At 54.6% G+C, this 16,430-nt stretch overlaps 1 protein-coding gene across 1 annotated transcript in view; it reads right to left on the bottom strand.

Moving 5' to 3' along the window:
* Positions 1-16,430, bottom strand: part of F5 (coagulation factor V) — a 79,836-nt gene continuing 63,406 nt past the window's right edge. The window contains exons 26-35 of the mRNA XM_055121213.1: positions 16,051-16,264; positions 13,843-14,022; positions 12,778-12,894; positions 10,857-10,928; positions 10,220-10,323; positions 8,657-8,812; positions 7,789-7,933; positions 6,129-6,280; positions 1,763-1,945; positions 1-435 (exon numbers count right to left, since the gene is read on the bottom strand). Of these exons, the coding sequence (XP_054977188.1) occupies positions 289-435; positions 1,763-1,945; positions 6,129-6,280; positions 7,789-7,933; positions 8,657-8,812; positions 10,220-10,323; positions 10,857-10,928; positions 12,778-12,894; positions 13,843-14,022; positions 16,051-16,264 (1,470 nt within the window). The 3' untranslated portion in view covers positions 1-288. The remainder of the gene's footprint in view (positions 436-1,762; positions 1,946-6,128; positions 6,281-7,788; positions 7,934-8,656; positions 8,813-10,219; positions 10,324-10,856; positions 10,929-12,777; positions 12,895-13,842; positions 14,023-16,050; positions 16,265-16,430) is intronic.

Genomic DNA, 16,430 nt, shown 5'->3' with positions numbered 1-16,430 from the left:
TGGTTAGAACATGCTTTTAATCATGGCAGGAGAGGAATCATCTTCTCGTGGGTTCTTCTTGATCCGTTTGACCTGTCTTCCGTTTAATGCAGACGGAACTGTGAGTCACCGGGTCCCCTCAGGTGCCAGGGTCCCACGGAAAAGGTCTGTACATAAACTCGTATTTGCAAGTTTGGAATAAGGGGACGGGGTGCAGGGTGGTGGGGGGGGGGCTGGGGGAGGGATGTGATCATTGCTGAAAAGAAGCTATAAAAGGCATCGCCCACTCCCCTCCTGGGGGATTCTATTCTAGTCAACGTCGCAGCCGAAAACTTCCAGGCGGAGCGCGATGCTCTGATTCCAGGTCTTGGGGATGACCCGGATAAACCTGGAGATGATGGGCGGGTTGAAAAAGTGCCTCACGTGGCCTTTGCTATTGCTGTTTCCTTCGAAAACCTGGAAGCCAGATGCGGGGGGGGGGGGGGGTTGGGGGGAAGCAATCAGGATGGTGCGAGAGTTTCAATCCCTCCTCAGGGAAATGACCCAGGAGCAGGTCCTGAAATGGGGCTCTGCGGGGGGGGGGGGTTCCCTGCTGTGTCCCTCTTGGCTGAATTTGGGGCTGGGGGTGGAGGGAAGAAATCAGACACGGATTCCAGGTGGCAGCTGAAAAACCACGTTCGCTCGAGGAACCCGAGTCTGTGTGTGCCGTCGGGCAAAGATGCTCAGAATGACTGATTCCTTAGTAGCCAAAAAGTAGGGGGAAGCAAATTCTACCTCTCGTGGGCCGGGATGATAGCACAGCGGGGAGGGCGTTGGCCTGGCACGTGGCCGACCTGGGTTCGATCCCTGGCATCCTATAGGGTCCCCCGAGCACTGCCAGGAGTGATTCCTGAATGCAGAGCCAGGAGTCAGCCCTGAGCATCGCCGGGTGTGACTCAAAAAGAAAAAAAAAATCTACCTTTCGGGGCTGGAGCAATAGCACAGCGGGTAAGGTGTTTGCCTTGCACGCGGCGACCCGGGTTCGATTCCCAGCACCCCATATGGTCCCCTGAGCACCACCAGGGGTAATTTCTGAGTGTAGAGACAGGAGTAACCCCTGTGCATTGCCAGGTGTGACCCAAAAAGCAAATAAATAAATAAATAAATAAATTCTACCTTTCAGAAGCCGAAAAGAGTTCAGAGGTGGTGCTCAGGGCTTACCCCTGAGTCTGTGCTTAGGGGACTCCCCTGGCTGTGCTCAGGAGATCTGCAACGCCCAGGGTCCAATCGGGTGAGCTAGGTGCAAGGCAAACCCCTTACGCCTGCATTACCAAGGCTGGAGCGATAGCACAGCGGGGAGGGCATTTGCCTTGCATGTGGCCAACCCGGGTTCGATTCCCAGCATCCCATAGGGTCCCCCGAGCACCGCCAGGGTGTAATTCCTGAGTGCAGATCCAGGAAGGACCCCTGAGTATCGCTGGGTGGGACCCAAAAAGAAAAAAAAAAAACCAAAAAACCAAAACCTGCTCCAGTTGTGAAGATTTTTTTAAAAAAGAAAAATCTACCCCAGGGCACAAGGCTGGTAAGTGCCAGGTGGCACCAGGGAGTTAGCTGGGATTTCCACTGAGATGTCAGGGACCCTGGGCTTGAATGGTGACAGAGTTTCATGTGCCGTCGAATAAGGAACCAGACAGAGCCAGGCTTCTTGTCCAAGGCAACAAGTCTCTTGGCAATGCAGGCTCCGTCACGTCCCCCACCCCGCCCCTCACCCCCAGGGCTCTCTGTGCGTCCCTGGACATGGTACCTTGTCCACGATGGAGGACTTCTGCCGGTACGGCTTCCACTCCACTCCCTGGTCGCTGTACTGGATGCTGTAGCTCTTGACATACATTTCTGAGGACAGCGAAGAGCAGCCCTGAGTGACGATGGCCGTGATCTTCTTGACTTTAAGCAGGTCGATCTGCAGCCACTGCTTGTAATTGTTGTTCTGTGAAGACAGAGATGCAAAACTGTCCCCGGCTTGGCTTTCCTGACACGCAGCTATGTTGCACAGAGCTCAAAAAAATAAATAAATAAATAAGATTTTCTCCATCTCATTCCTTAGCCTTTTTGATTATTCCTTCCCTGCTGCTGTCATGTCCAGGGAAGTGACTATGGGCTTCTTTTACATGTCATACAGTACAGGTTGTTTCTATGTTTTTGTTTTTTTTTTCAAAGAGGCATCTCTTTATTTATTTAATTTTTTTGCTCTTTGGGTCACACCTGGCAATTCACAGGGGTTACTCCTGGCTCTGTGTTCAGGAATTACTACTGGTAGTGCTTGGGGGACAATATGGGATGCTGGGAATCAAACCTGGGTCAGTCGCGTGCAAGGCAAACGCCCTACCTGCTGTGCTATTGCTCCAGCCCCTATTTCTATGTTTTTATTTATTTATTTATTTATTTATTTTGCTTTTTAGGTCACACCCGGCAATGCACAGGGGTTACTCCTGGCTCATGCACTCAGGAATAACTCCTAGCAGTGCTCGGAGGACCATATGGGGTGCTGGGAATCAAACCCAGGTCGGCGCGTGCAAGGCAAACGCCCTACCTTCTGTGCTATGGCTCCAGCCCCTATTTCTATGTTTTTTAAATGAAAAAATAAGTACATGTTTTAATTTAAAATTTAGTCATTTCCACAGTTACATATAAAACTACAGAAACAGAAACTAATATAATTGATATTATAACAAAAATGGAAAAATGATGACAGCCGAAAAAACACTGAAACACGTACTGAAGGACAATTAAAAATTTTTATGATAAAGGTCACCGTCACTGTCGCTGCTCATCGATTTCATCAATTTGCTTGAGTGGGCACCAGTCACGTCTCCACAGTGAGACTTGTTGTGACTGTGTTTGGCATCTCAAATATGCCACGGGGAGCTTGCCAAGCTCTGCCGTGCGGGCGGGATCCTCTCGGTAGCTTGCTGGGCTCTCCGAGAGGGACGGAGGAATCGAACTCGGGTCGGCCGCGTGCAAGGCAAATGCCCTACAGCTGTGCTATCGCTCCAGCCCATGATAAAGGTAAAAAACTTTATTTGAAAAAAAATTTGAAGAAGACAAAGTGAAAAATATGGAGACAAGTCATCCTTATGTAAGAAATTTGCTCTCGGAAGTCAAACTAGAATTGACAAAACGGGCTACTTGAAATTAGAATTGAATGTCCAAAAAGAGTGTTGTTATTTTAGCAGTAGCTAGCCTTGTAACTTTGTCCAGCTATGAAACAGCTTGGATTTTTCACAAAATAGAAAGCTATTCTTAGTTAAGGATATGGAAATCATCATCATTCTCATCACTGTCATCCCGTTGCTCATCGATTTGCTCGAGCGGGCACCAGTAATGCCTCCAAGTGACACTGCTGTTACTGTTTTGGGCTATGAAAATATAAATTATAATTTTAGACATAACATTTTTGTTAGACAGTTATGAGAAAGCAAAAAATAAACTCATAAGTGAAATGAGTCAGAAAGAGAGGGATAAACATAGAAGGACTGCACTCATTTGTGGAGTGTAGGGTAGCATCACATGAGGCTGACACCCAAGGACAGTAGATACAAGGGCCAGGAGGATTGCCCCATAACTGGAAGCCTGCTTCATGAGTGGAGGGGAGAAGGCAGATGGAACAGTGTCTGGAGGAACCAGTTGGGATGGGAGATGTGTGCCGAAAGTAGATAATGGACCAAACATGATGACCTCTCAGTGTCTGTGTTGCAAGCCATAATGCCCAAAAGTAGAGAGAGAGTATGGGGAATATTGTCTGCCTTAGAGGCAGGGGGAGGGTGGAAAAGGGGGGGTATACCCGGGATATTGGTGGTGGGGAATGTGCACTGGTGGAGGGATGGGTGTTTGATCGTTGTGAGATTGTAACCCAAACGTGAAAGCTTGTAACCATCTCATGGTGATTCAATAAAATTTAAAAAATTAAAAAAAAAATATTGTGGACCGGGGCTGGAGCGATAGCACAGCGGGTAGGGTGTTTGCCTTGCACGCGGCCGACCCGGGTTTGAATCCCAGCATCCCATAGGGTCCCCCGAGCACCGCCAGGAGTAATTCCTGAGTGCATGAGCCAGGAGTGACCCCTGTGCATCGCCGGGTGTGATCCAAAAAGAAAAAAAAAAAATTGTGGGCCAACCAGTTTGTGGGTAGGATGAAATTCCTGAGTCTGCCACCAGGGGGCAGGACTGAAGGGATTTCGGGTGTTAATTAAACTCACTTCACGCTGATCTACATGCCGGGTTTGATAGCATTGTATACTGCGCCGCTAATTAGGAAAAGGAAGGGCACGTGGCTCTCCAAAACTTTATATGGTGCTCTTAAGAAAATGAGAAATATTTGCTACATTAGAGTGGGAGTAGGAGAAAGAATATGGCAAATTTAAATCATAATTTTGGGTCTCTGATGCAAGTTTTCTCAGCCAGGAGTTGGCAAACAACAGTTATTGGCCTAATTTGACTCTTAGCCCTTTTTTTTTTGAAGGATGGGAAGCTTTTTGGGTCACACCTGGCGATGCTCAGGGGTTCCTCCGGGCTCCGCACTCAGGGATCACTCCTGGTGGTGCTCAGGGGACCCTGTGGGATGCCGGGGATCGAACATGGGTGGGTGGCATGTAAGGCAAATGCCCTCCCTGCTGTGCTACCACTCTGGCTCTACTAGGATCGTATTTTTGGGAGAGCTACGCATTATTTAGAACGTAAGCAAAAGAATAAAGGGGTGGGGCACAAAAGAAAAAAAAAAAGAACAATTCCCCTAAAAAGAGTTTTAAAAGAACTTGGGTTATTTTAGGGCAATGCAATGATTGTTTCAGCACCATAGATTTTCTTTTTTCTTTTTGACTTTTTGGGTCACTCCCGACGATGCACAGGGATTCCTCCTGGCTCTGCACTCAGGAATTACTCCTGGCGGGGCTCAGGGGACCCTATGGGATGCCGGGGATCGAACCCAGGTCGGCCACGTGCAAGGCCAACGTCCTACCCACTGTACTAATGTTCTGGTCCCCTCCGCCCATTTTTGTCTATAAAGTTTTATTGAGACACAGTCATGCGCATTCTTTATTTTTAAACCTGTTGTGTATGTGTGTATGTGTGTGTATTTTTAAAAAACCTATTGTGTATAGCTGCACGGCAGAGCCTGGCAAGCTCCCCGTGGCGTATTCGATATGCCCAAAACAGTCACAATAACGGGTCTCATTCCCCTGACCCTGAAGGAGCCTCCAATCGTTGGGAAAGACGAGTAACGAGAGGCTGCTAAAATCTCAGGGCTGGGACGAATGGAGACGTGACTGGCGCCCGCTCAGGCAAATCGATGAACAATGGGACGAGCGTGTGACACAGTGACAGTGACTGTGGATAGCTGCTTCCCCCCTGCTGAAGGAACTGTGTCATTTTAACTGTGTCATTGCAACACAGACACTGTGTCATTCTTACTCTTCCCTTCCCCACTTTTCCTTCCCCACTCTTCCCTTCCCTTCCCTTCCCTTCCCTTCCCTTCCCTTCCCTTCCCTTCCCTTCCCTTCCCTTCCCTTCTTACTCTTCCCTTCCCTACTCTACCCTTCCCTACTCTTCCCTTCCCTTCCCTTCTTACTCTTCCCTTCCCTACTCTACCCTTCCTTTCTTACTCTTCCCTTCCCTACTTTTCCCTTCCCTACTCTACCCTTCCCTACTCTTCCCTTCCCTTCTTACTCTTCCCTTCCCTACTCTACCCTTCCCTACTCTACCCTTCCCTACCTTCCCTTCCCTTCCCTTCCCTTCCCTACTCTACCCTTCCCTACTCTACCCTTCCCTACCTTCCCTTCCCTTCCCTTCCCTTCCCTTCCCTTCCCTTCCCTTCCCTTCCCTTCCCTTCCCTTCCCTTCCCTTCCCTTCCCTCCCCTCTCCTCTTCTCCCTTCTCTCCCTCCCCTTCCCTCCCCTCCCCTCCCCTCACCTCTTCTCCCTTCTCTCCCTTCCCCTTCCCTTCCCCCTTCTTTTCTTATTGCCTTTTTAACCACATCCAACTGCTCACGAAGCCTCAGCTATTTCCCCTCCTCCTCGGCATGTTTCAGAGTCTCAATCTGCCACGCTGGGTGGGCGTGTGTCTGCGTCCTGCCCGACGCTCCCCGAGGGAGGCGATGACCGCTCCCCGGGGCTCGTACCTTGGCCTGCCAGGCGTTCACGCGGCCCTGCGCGTTGAGGCGGGCGCGGGCGGGCAGCCAGTAGTCGCCCCACCAGGACTTCTTGAAGGAGGAGGCTGTGACCTGCTGGTCCTTGATGGCCCCGGTCTCCATCCCCAGGGGGGTGGAGCAGCCTGCGGAGAGGAAAGGACGCGTGAGCCACCCCGGACTCATCCCTGTAGAGGGGCGGGACCCAGCTCCTGGCCGCACGCCACAGGGGCCAGGGCTGTCACTGGCTTCCCACGGGCCCCGGAAGGTTCCTGAGTGTCGTCAAGTGACAGATGGGCCAGGAGGAGCCTGCTAGGGCAGGGCCCTGAAGCCCAGTGGTCTGACACGGGAGGGACCTGCTAGAGCTCCGCTCACCTCCGTCCCCTCCCCTCCCCTCCCCTTGCCTTCCCATCCCTTCCCTTCCACTCTTCCCTTCCCATCCCTTTCCTTCCCCACCCCTTCCCTTCCCTTCCCTCCTCTCCCCTCCCCTCCCCTCCCCTCCTCTCCCCTCCCCTCCTCTCCCCTCCCCTCCTCTCCCCTCCCCTTCCCCTCCCCTTCTCTTCCCTTCCACTCTTCCCTTCCCATCCCTTCCCTTCCCCACCCCTTCCCTTCCCTCCTCTCCCCTCCCCTCCCCTCCCCTTCCCTTCCCTTCCCTTCCCTTCCCTTCCCTTCCCTTCCCTTCCCTTCCCTTCCCTTCCCTTCCCTTCCCTTCCCTTCCCTTCCCTTCCCTTCCCTTCCACTCTTCCCTTCCCTTCCCTTTTCTTCCCTTCCCTTCCCTTCCTTTCCTTATTCTCCCCTTCCTTTCCCTTCCCTACTCTTCCCTTCCTTACTCTTCCCTTCCCTAGTCTTCCCTTCCCTTCCCTTCCCTTTTCTTCCCTTCCCTCCCCTTCCCCCCTCCCCTCTTCTCCCTTCTCTCCCTTCCCCTTTCCTTCCCCCTTCTTTTCTTATTGCCTTTTTAACCACACCCAGCAGTACTCAGGGCTGACTCCTGGCTTTGTGCTCAGGGCTTGAACCCAGGTTGGCTGTGCACAGGGCGAGTGCCCTTACCTGCTGCACTATGGCTCTAGCTCAAACCAGAGAGTTTGTCCTGAAAACAGCTGAGAAAGAGGGTGCTGAATTAGCACTGTAGCACCACAGCACTGCCGGCCCGTTGCTCATCGATTGGCTCGAGCGGGCGCCAGTCACGTCTCCACGGTGAGACTTGTTGTGACTGTGTTTGGCATCTCAAATACGCCACGGGTAGCTTGCCAGGCTCTGCCGTGCGGGCGGGATCCTCTCGGTAGCTTGCCGGGCTCTCCGAGAGGGGCGGAGGAATCGAACCTGGGTCTGCTGCGTGCAAGGCCAACGCCCTCCCCGCTGTGCTCTCGCTGCGCCCTTGCTGAATTAGAGCCCTTTCATGATTACTTTGCTTTGGGGGCGGTGGTGCGGGGGGGGGGGCTCCGTCTCCCTGCCCAGGTACCACCCAGGGCTCTGCTAGCACCCACCCCCGGCTGATTCGCACCCAGAGCTTTTCTGCGTGGAACCTCTATTTCCCAGAGCGCTTCCCGGAACTCGAGGGGCTGCAGAGAGAACGGAGCCTCTCTCCCTGCCTCGCGCCCGTCCCTGGGACAGAGTCCCCTGGCGGGAGCTTGAAGGAGACCCCCGGGCCCCTTACCGTTCACCTCACAGCCCAGCAGCTCCAGGCGCAGGGCCGGCCTGCCGTGGAAGCGGGTCGGGGAGATCCGCACGTATCGCGCCACAACAGGGGGGTCCAGGCGGTTCTCTTTGATGGTCGAGGCATCCGAGTTGCCAGGAAAGGTCTAGGAGAAGAGAAGGAGGCTCGCTGGGGGGGTCAGTGCCCAGTGGGGCTGCAGGGACAGTCGGAGCACGGCAGTACTAGGATGCCCCGTTTCCAAGGAGACCAACGGAATGGGTCTGGACCCCCAAACAGTCACGGGGGGGGTAGGGGGGAGGGAATGTTTCTTTCCAGCATCGACACAAAGACCAAAGAAAGATGAATGCTAAGGGCAGAACTCTCGGGGCCCGTTCTGAGAGCACCGTTCTGAGAGCACCGTTCCTGACGCCTGTCACGGTCACACCGGCAATGCTCAGGGCTCACTCCTGGCTCTGTGCTCAGGGCTGACTCCTGGCTCTGTGCTCAGGGCTGACTTCTGGCTCTATGCTCAGGGCTCACTCCTGGCTCTGTGCTCAAGGATTACTCCTGGTGGTACTCAGGGCTGACTCCTGGCTCTGTGCTCAGGGCTCACTCCTGGCGATGCTCAGGGCTGACTCCTGGCTCTGTGCTCAGGGCTGACTCTTGGCGGTCTCAGGACTCACTCTTGGCTCTGTGCTCAGGGCGGACTCCTGGCTCTGTGCTCAGGACTCACTCCTGGGCCCTCCCCGCTGCCCTATCGCTCTGTTCCCTTGTCTTACGCGCACTCGGCCACCATTTGCCCATTTAGCACCACGCAGGCACCCTTGGGCTGTACTCGGAGACCCCCCCAGGGGGCCTTGGGGCTCAGACGGGAGGAGCACACACGGACCATCACGTTCTTCGAGCTGCTGCCTTTGAAGATCCTCCAGTTGGAGCGGTCGGTGCTGTACGCCAGCTGGAACTCGGTGGTGTAGTACGGCTTCAGGTAGTGCTTTGCGCCTTGCGTCTGGACCCCCGTGATCAAGACCTCCCGCTGCATGTCCACCTGGGAGGGAGGACATCAGGGGAATAGCAGTGTCCAGGGAGGGGGGGAGAGGGGGACGAGTCCCCTTCTGCCTCAGTTTACCCCACAGCCACTAGCGTTCAAGTGGAGGCGGGGAGGGGGACAAGTCCCGTTCTGCCTCAGTTTACCCCCTAGCCACTAGCATTCAAGTGGAGGCAGGGAGGGGGACGAGTCCCGTTCTGCCTCAGTTTACCCCACAGCCACTAGCGTTCAAGTGGAGGCGGGGAGGGGGACGAGTCCCGTTCTGCCTCAGTTTACCTCACAGCCACTAGCGTTCAAGTGGAGGCAGGGAGGGGGACGAGTCCCGTTCTGCCTCAGTTTACCTCACAGCCACTAGCGTTCAAGTGAAGAGCCAGCCCCGACCTGCGGGGGAAGGAGATAAACTAGTAGATGTGGTCCGTTTCTGAGCTCGGAGGATCTGGACTGTGTGTCTGGCCTTCCCCACGATCTGACCATGTGTGGTTAGGGGTGAGTTCGTTTCTTTATACTTTATCCTCCCCCTCCCCCATGTGTGAAATGCAGCCTCCCAAGAAATAACTTCCTGGGGCTGGAGTGATAGCACAGCGGGGAGGGCGTTTGCCTTGCACCTGGCAGACCCAGGTTTGAATCCCAGCATCCTATAGGGTCCCCCGAGCACCGCCAGGGGTAATTCCTGAGTGCAGAGCCAGGAGGAACCCCTGAGCATCGTCGGGTGAGACCCAAAAAGCAAAAAAAAAAAAAAAAAAAAAAAGAAAAGAAATAACTTCCTAGGATTCATTTTGCTGTACTTGGGACAGTCATAGCCCCCGGGAACTGCCATTTCTCCATCACCACCAGAATAATAAAATCACTGTCATTTCTTTATTTCTTTTTGGGTCCCACCTGGCGATGCTCAGGGGTTACTCTTGGCGGTGCTCGGGGGACCCTATGGGACACCGGGGATTGACCCAGATTGGCCGTGTGCAAGACAAACGCCCTCCCCGCTGTGCTCTCGCCCCAGCCCCTGTCATTTTTTTTTTTTTTGCATCGTTTTGACCCAGTGGTGTCCAGGGCCACTCCTGGGGATGCTGAGAAAAAGTTAGGTTTGGCAGTATGCAAAGCAAATTCCTGGACTGTCTCCAACCCAGCCACTGTCCCCTTTTTTGGGGGGCGGGGGAGGTGTCCACCTCTCTTTTTTTTTTTTTCTTTTTGGGTCACACCCGGCGATGCACAGGGGTTCCTCCTGATTCTACACTCAGGAATTACCCCTGGCGGTGCTTGGGGGACCATATGGGATACCGGGGATCGAACCCGGGTCGGCCGCGTGCAAGGCAAACGCCCTCCCCGCTGTGCTATCGCTCCAGCCCCCCCCCCGCCTCCTTTTTTTATTGGTACAATAGCAGGAACTGTTACCTGGCGAATGAGACATACCTGGATCCAAGTGTGCCAGCTAAATTCTGACGAAAGCTTCTCTGCTATCCATGCGTTATACGATCCGCCATTGTTCAGTCTTGCTAGCTTCGGCTCCCAGTAATCTGATTCCCAGGGGTGACAAAAATTGGCTCGGTGTGAACATGAAGGTAACAGGGCGTGTGGGGGTGGGGGAAGGTGGAGGTGTGGGTATTTCTGGAAATCTCCTAGTCCTGGGCACTGACCCCCTTGACCTCGAGATGGGCACTGAGTGGAGCTGGCAGGAGTGGTACAAAGTGGGTGAGCCACGCACTTCCTGTGAAGCTGAGTGGGTGGCAGATGGACGGGGGGCTTTGTGGGGCTGTGACGGTGTCTGGTGGGAAGGCTCCAAGCAGGAGGAAGCCCGGGAGAGAGAGAAGAGGGGAGTTGGGAAGACTGCAGGAAATCTGCATGCCAGCCCTCCATCCGCTCCAAGGCTAGCTTTGAGGGGGTATATACAGGTCTTGCCAGCTGCCACATCTTTTGCCCCAGGAGCACCCCTGGTGGATCCAGATTCCAACACTGTGATTGAGAGACTCCTAGGGAAACCCAAGGACTGAACAGGCAGCACTATGGGGCGGTGGGTCTTCAAAGGGGGCGTTATGATGCCGCCACTTACTCTGGTACTGCGAAGCCGTGACCTCTAAATCATTTATGATGCCGGTGCTGAGTCCCATTGGCATCCTGCAGTCTACGAACATTAAAAAATCGAGGCAGGATGAGAAATCGTTTTTGATTAGAGAATATGCACGACAAAGTGAAAACACCCCCAATCGATCTGATCTTTCTGGTGGGGCCATAACTTAGATCTCTTGGTTTTCACTGCACTGACTTAGCTATGATCAGCAAATAGTGAAAGGCACCAGCAAGGCTGATAATTTATTAGGGATAGTGATATCCTGGGGGAGAATGATATAAATTTCATCATGTGGTCGCTTTTCAAAGTGGTTCCCATCTAACCTACCAAATGGATGGGCTGGAAGTGTCTAGAGCTTTTTACTTGGTGATCGTGTAAGAAAATACCAGCCACTGGTCTATATGTAGGTTGATGCATTGTTTGGAGTTTAGCAGGCACCTTAAAAGCTATGCACAGGTGAATGGATGGATGGGTGGGTGGATGGGTGGACGGATGATGGATGAGTGGATGGATGGATGGGTGGATGGGTGGGTGGGTGGACAGATGATGGATGGGTGGATGGATGGATGGGTGGATGGGTGGGTGGGTGGACAGATGATGGATGGGTGGATGGGTGGGTGGATGGGTGGATAGATGAATGGATGGGTGGATGGGTGGATGGATGGATGGGTGAATGGGTGAATAGGTGGATGGATGAGTGGACGGATGGGTGGATGGATGGGTATATGGATGGATGGGTGAATGGATAGGTGGGTGAATGGGTGGATGAATGGGTGGATGAATGGGTGGGTAAATGTATGTATGTATGTATGTATGGATGGATGGATGAGTGGATGGATGAATGGATGGGTGGATGGATGGATGGGTGGGTGAACAGATGGGTTGATGAATGGATGGGTAGGTGGGTGAATAGGTGGGTGGATGGATGAATGGAATAGTGTATGAATGGGTAGATGGATGCATGGGTGGATGGGTGGGTGGATGGATATATGGGTGGATGAATGGGTGGAAGGATGGGTGGATGGATGGATAGATGGGTGGATGGATGGATGGGTGGGTGAACAGATGGGTTGATGAATGAATGGGTAGGTGTGTGAATAGGTGGATGCATAGATGAATGGAATAGTGTATGAATGGGTAAATGGGTGGATGGGTGGATGGATGAATGGGTGTATGATGGATGGATGGGTGGATGGATGGATGGATGGGTGGGTGAACAGATGGATTGATGAATGGATGGATAGGTGGGTGAATAGGTGAGTGGATGGATGAATGGAATAGTGTGTGAATGGGTAGATGGATGGATGGGTGGATGGGTGGATGGATGGGTGGATGGGTGGGTGGGTGGATGGATGGATGGGTGGATGAATGGGTGGATGGATGGGTGGATGAATGGGTGGATGGATGGGTGGATGGATGGGTGGATGGATGGATGGGTGGATGGATGGATGGGTGGATAGATGGGTGGATGGATGAGTAGAAAGATGGTGATAATGGATAGATGAATGATAGATGAAAAGTGAAGAAATGGATGCAATGTTTTAAGGACAGAGGAAGCAGTATTTCTCAGATGCTGAAATGCTAAGTTCAAAGATGCTCTCTATGATTGATGAATTTTAGGTGTCTTCCCTCTTCTCCAGGAGCCTGGAAATTTGCTTCCTGTACTTTCTCATGCAGGATGCTTTATCGTGAACCCCCCAGTGGAGAAATTTACGGGGAGGAAGACACTGGATTTGTTTCCTGACACAGTATAATCAGACCGTGTATCGGAATGAAAGAAATGACGGACCCTGTTTATGTCTCTGTCACGCCATAAAGGGAGCTCTAGGTAGAGTGTTTTCAGTCTCAACACCGGCGCTCCTCCCTAAAGCCGCTGTCTGCTGAAAGTCACACGCAACAGTACCTCTGTCCATGATGAGGAAAGGAGTCTGCATGCCGGCCTTCTGGGTCTCTCCGACCTGCGTGTCAAGAAGCCACCAGCCGGGCTTCGATGCCTTCATTTCAAGAGTTTTAAAGGAGCCTACGAAAGAAATCCAAGGGCGAATCCACTCCGTCCAGGGGCAGTGGACAGAGTCATCAGAGACCCCCAGGTTCCCTCTGTTGCAAAAGGCTCTAGAAACTTAGGAGCCGGGGCTGGAGCGACAGCACAGCGGGGAGGGCATTGGCCTTGCACGAGGCCGACCTGGGTTCTATCCCCAGCATCCCATAGGGTTTCCCGAGCACTGCCAGGAATGATCCCTGAGTGCAGAGCCAGGAGTCAGCCCCAAGCATCGATCGCCGGGTGTGACCCAAAAAGAAAAAACCCAAAAGAACTTAGGATCCATCTGGTTCTTTTTAGGCAAGATGAGAACTACACTCAAAACAATCCCTGTCATCCCATTGCTCATTGATTTGTTCGAGCGGGCACCAGTAACGTCTCTCAATCTGAGACTTATTTGTTACTGTGTTTGGCATCTCGAATACGCCACGGGGAGCTTGCCAGGCTCTGCCGTGCGGGCAGGATCCTCTCGGTAGCTTGCTGGGCTCTCCGAGAGGGGCGGAGGAATCGAACCCGGGTCAGCCGCGTGAAAGGCGAACACCCTACCGCTGTGCTATCAAAACAAAACAAAACCAAAAAAACGCATGAAACATCATATACAGGGCTGGGGAGCTGGGCCAGGAGTTAAGGCCCTGCACAGGGTCCCACCAGGAGTGACCCCTGAGCACTGTCGGGTGTGGCCTCCAAAAACCAAACACCCGGGCACGTTACTTAAATCACCCAGCGTCGCCCCCGTGGTTTGGAAGAAGCTGCCTTAGATGTGGCACCTCGTTCCACCACCCTGCTAGGGCCCCCTGCATGCACGTCTGCACCAACCCACTTTGTCTACACTGCCTGCATCGAGGGATCTGCCCGGAGCTGTTGCCAGAACGGGGACAGCTGCAGCGGGAAGGGGTGTCCCTGGAGCCGGGTGCGTCCAGCGTCTCTTACCGGGCAGCAGGGGCCAGTTGCCCAGCTGATGCTGGCGGGTCCCGTTCTCCAGCAGGGTCTGGCCGTGGAAATGCACCACGTGGATGTCACGGGAGCTGCCCGCGTTCAGCAGCTGCAGCCGCACCCACTCCTGCTCGTACATCCGCAGGCCGGGCACCCTGTACACCAGCCCGTTGATGGCTGGAAGGACAGAGAGGCCAGCGGGAAGAGCCGTCAGCATGACGGCCAGCGCGGAGGGTCCCCGTTCGATCTCCGGCATCCCACTGATGGCCGAGCACTGTCGGGGGTGGGACCCCGGTAAACAAGTCCCCGAGGAAGTCCCCCAAACCGCCCTGAGCGTAGAGCCAGGAGGAAGCCCTGAGCACTGGTGAGTGGGGTCCCTGTGCCACCTTCCCGCCAAAATGAAAAGGGGAGGGCTTTGCGGTGTCGCATGCTGGAACCCCGGGTTTTATCCCCGGTACCACACGGTCCTCCAAGCAACGCCTGGAGTTGGCCCTGAGCGTGGAAAATATGGTCCCCCTCAAAAATATGGTCCCCCTCAATCCCCCCAAATTAGACTGCCTGGGGGAGTGGGCGGGCCGAGGCGGGGAAAGAGGCAGTGGCATGAACTTGGAGCTGGTACACACACACACACACACACACACACACACACACACACGGTTCTCCATCCCTTAAACAGTTGCTCTACCTTCTTTTTTTTTTTTTGCTTTTTGGGGTCACACCCAGCGATGCACAGGGCTGACTTCTGGCTCTTCTGGCTCTGCACTCAGGAATCACTCCTGGCGGTGCTCGGGGGACCCCATGGGATGCTGGGAATCGAACCCGGGTCAGCCGCGTGCAAGGCAAACGCCCTCCCCGCTGTGCTATCACTCCAGCCCCAATTGCTCTTCCTTCTTCCCGGGACACTGAGCAGTGGACACTCGGCCGTTTCCGGCCAGTCTCAATTCCTCCGTCACTCAGGGCTCCTGAAGGGTCCCCCTACATCCTTCTCCTTGTCACCCACCCCCCTCCTCCACTCGCCTTCTAGGACCACCGTGAGCGAATCCGAATCCTTCGGCTGAATCCGCACCCGTTGACCGCTTGCAGACAAAAACCCCAAACGCCACACGCAGCTCCTGAGTCTACACCCAGGGGCCTCTTGCTGCCTCCCCTCTCCTGCACAATTCTTTTTTTTTTTTCTTTTTGGGTCCCACCCGGCGATGCACAGAGGTTACTCCTGGCTCTGCACTCAGGAATTATTCCTGGCGGTGCTCAGGGGACCCTATGGGATGCTGGGATTAGAACCCGGGTCGGCCGCGTGCAAGGCAAATGCCCTCCCCGCTGTGCTATCACTCCAGCCCCTCTCTCCTGCACAGTTCTTAGTCTCGCTTCAGCCTTGGAGACTCGGGGAGCACCCAGGAAGCCCTGAGTACCGGGCAGCCCGGAGGCCTCTACTCCAGACAGATGCAAGTGGGCGATTACTTCCTCCCGTAAAATGGGGCTGGAGCAACAGCACAGGGGGGAGGGCGTTGGCCTGGTACGCGGCCGACCCGGGTTCGATTCCCAGCATCCCATAGGGTCCCCCAGCACCGCCAGGAGGGATTCCTGAGTGCAGAGCCAGGAGTCAGCCCTGAGCATCGCCGGGTGGGACCCAAAAAGCAAAAAACAAAAACAAACTGCTTCCCGTTAAAGGACGGGTCCTTCTGTTGGGCGGAGGTCACTCCCACCCATGTCTGCTGGGACCCCGCGAGCATCCCGTCCCCTCTCACTGGCTGCAGCGTCTCCTGCTCTGTCCACTGGCGGGGGGGGGGGGTGTTGCAGAAACCCCAAGAAACGCCCCTCCAAACCCTCTCTCCTCCCCTCTCCCCTGTGCAGATCCCACCCGAGGGACCCCCTGAGCACTGTTCGGGGCGGGCCCCCAATAAACTAAACACCCCAGGGGCTGGAGTGATAGCACAGCGGGGAGGGTGTTTGCCTTGCATGCGGCTGACACGGGTTCGAATCCCAGCATCCCATAGGGTCCCCCGAGCACCGCCAGGGGTGATTCCTGAGTGCAGAGCCAGGGGTCAGCCCTGAGCATCACTGGGTGGGACCCAGAAAGCAAAAATAATAATAATAATAATAAACTAAACACCCCAGGCACGTTGCTGAAATCACCTCCCTCACACACACACACCCAGCGGCACCCGGGGTGGAGCGACCGGGGGCAGGGGGCGAGGGTGGGCGTACTGTGAAACTCCTGCGTGGGGCTCTCTTCGGCGGGCGGGAGGCCCCAGGGCCTTTGCGGCTGCTCCTCCTCGTGGTACCAGCTCTTCCTCTCATCGAAGACCATGAAGAGCAGCACGAACTCGCGCCTGTCCAGGGGCAGGCCACTCTCCCTGTGCAGGGTCCCGCGGCGGCAGATGAGCAGGGGCCCGATGAGGCCAGAGTGGACATCCTTCTCCTGGGGACGGGACGGGACGGTCACCTGCGGCCCGCTCCCCCGCTCCCCCTCCCCCCTCTCTCCCGCTCCCTCGCTCTCCCTCTCTCCCTCCCTCTCCCTCTCTCCCTCCTCTCCCTCTCTCACTTGCTCTCCCTCCCTCTCTGTGTCTCACTCTCTCTCTCTTACT

Source organism: Sorex araneus, chromosome X (assembly GCF_027595985.1).
Source record: "Sorex araneus isolate mSorAra2 chromosome X, mSorAra2.pri, whole genome shotgun sequence".
Classification (NCBI taxonomy): Eukaryota; Metazoa; Chordata; class Mammalia; order Eulipotyphla; family Soricidae; genus Sorex; species Sorex araneus.
The sequence above is the reverse complement of the archived record's forward strand: the minus strand, read 5'-3'. Positions and strand labels throughout refer to the sequence as shown.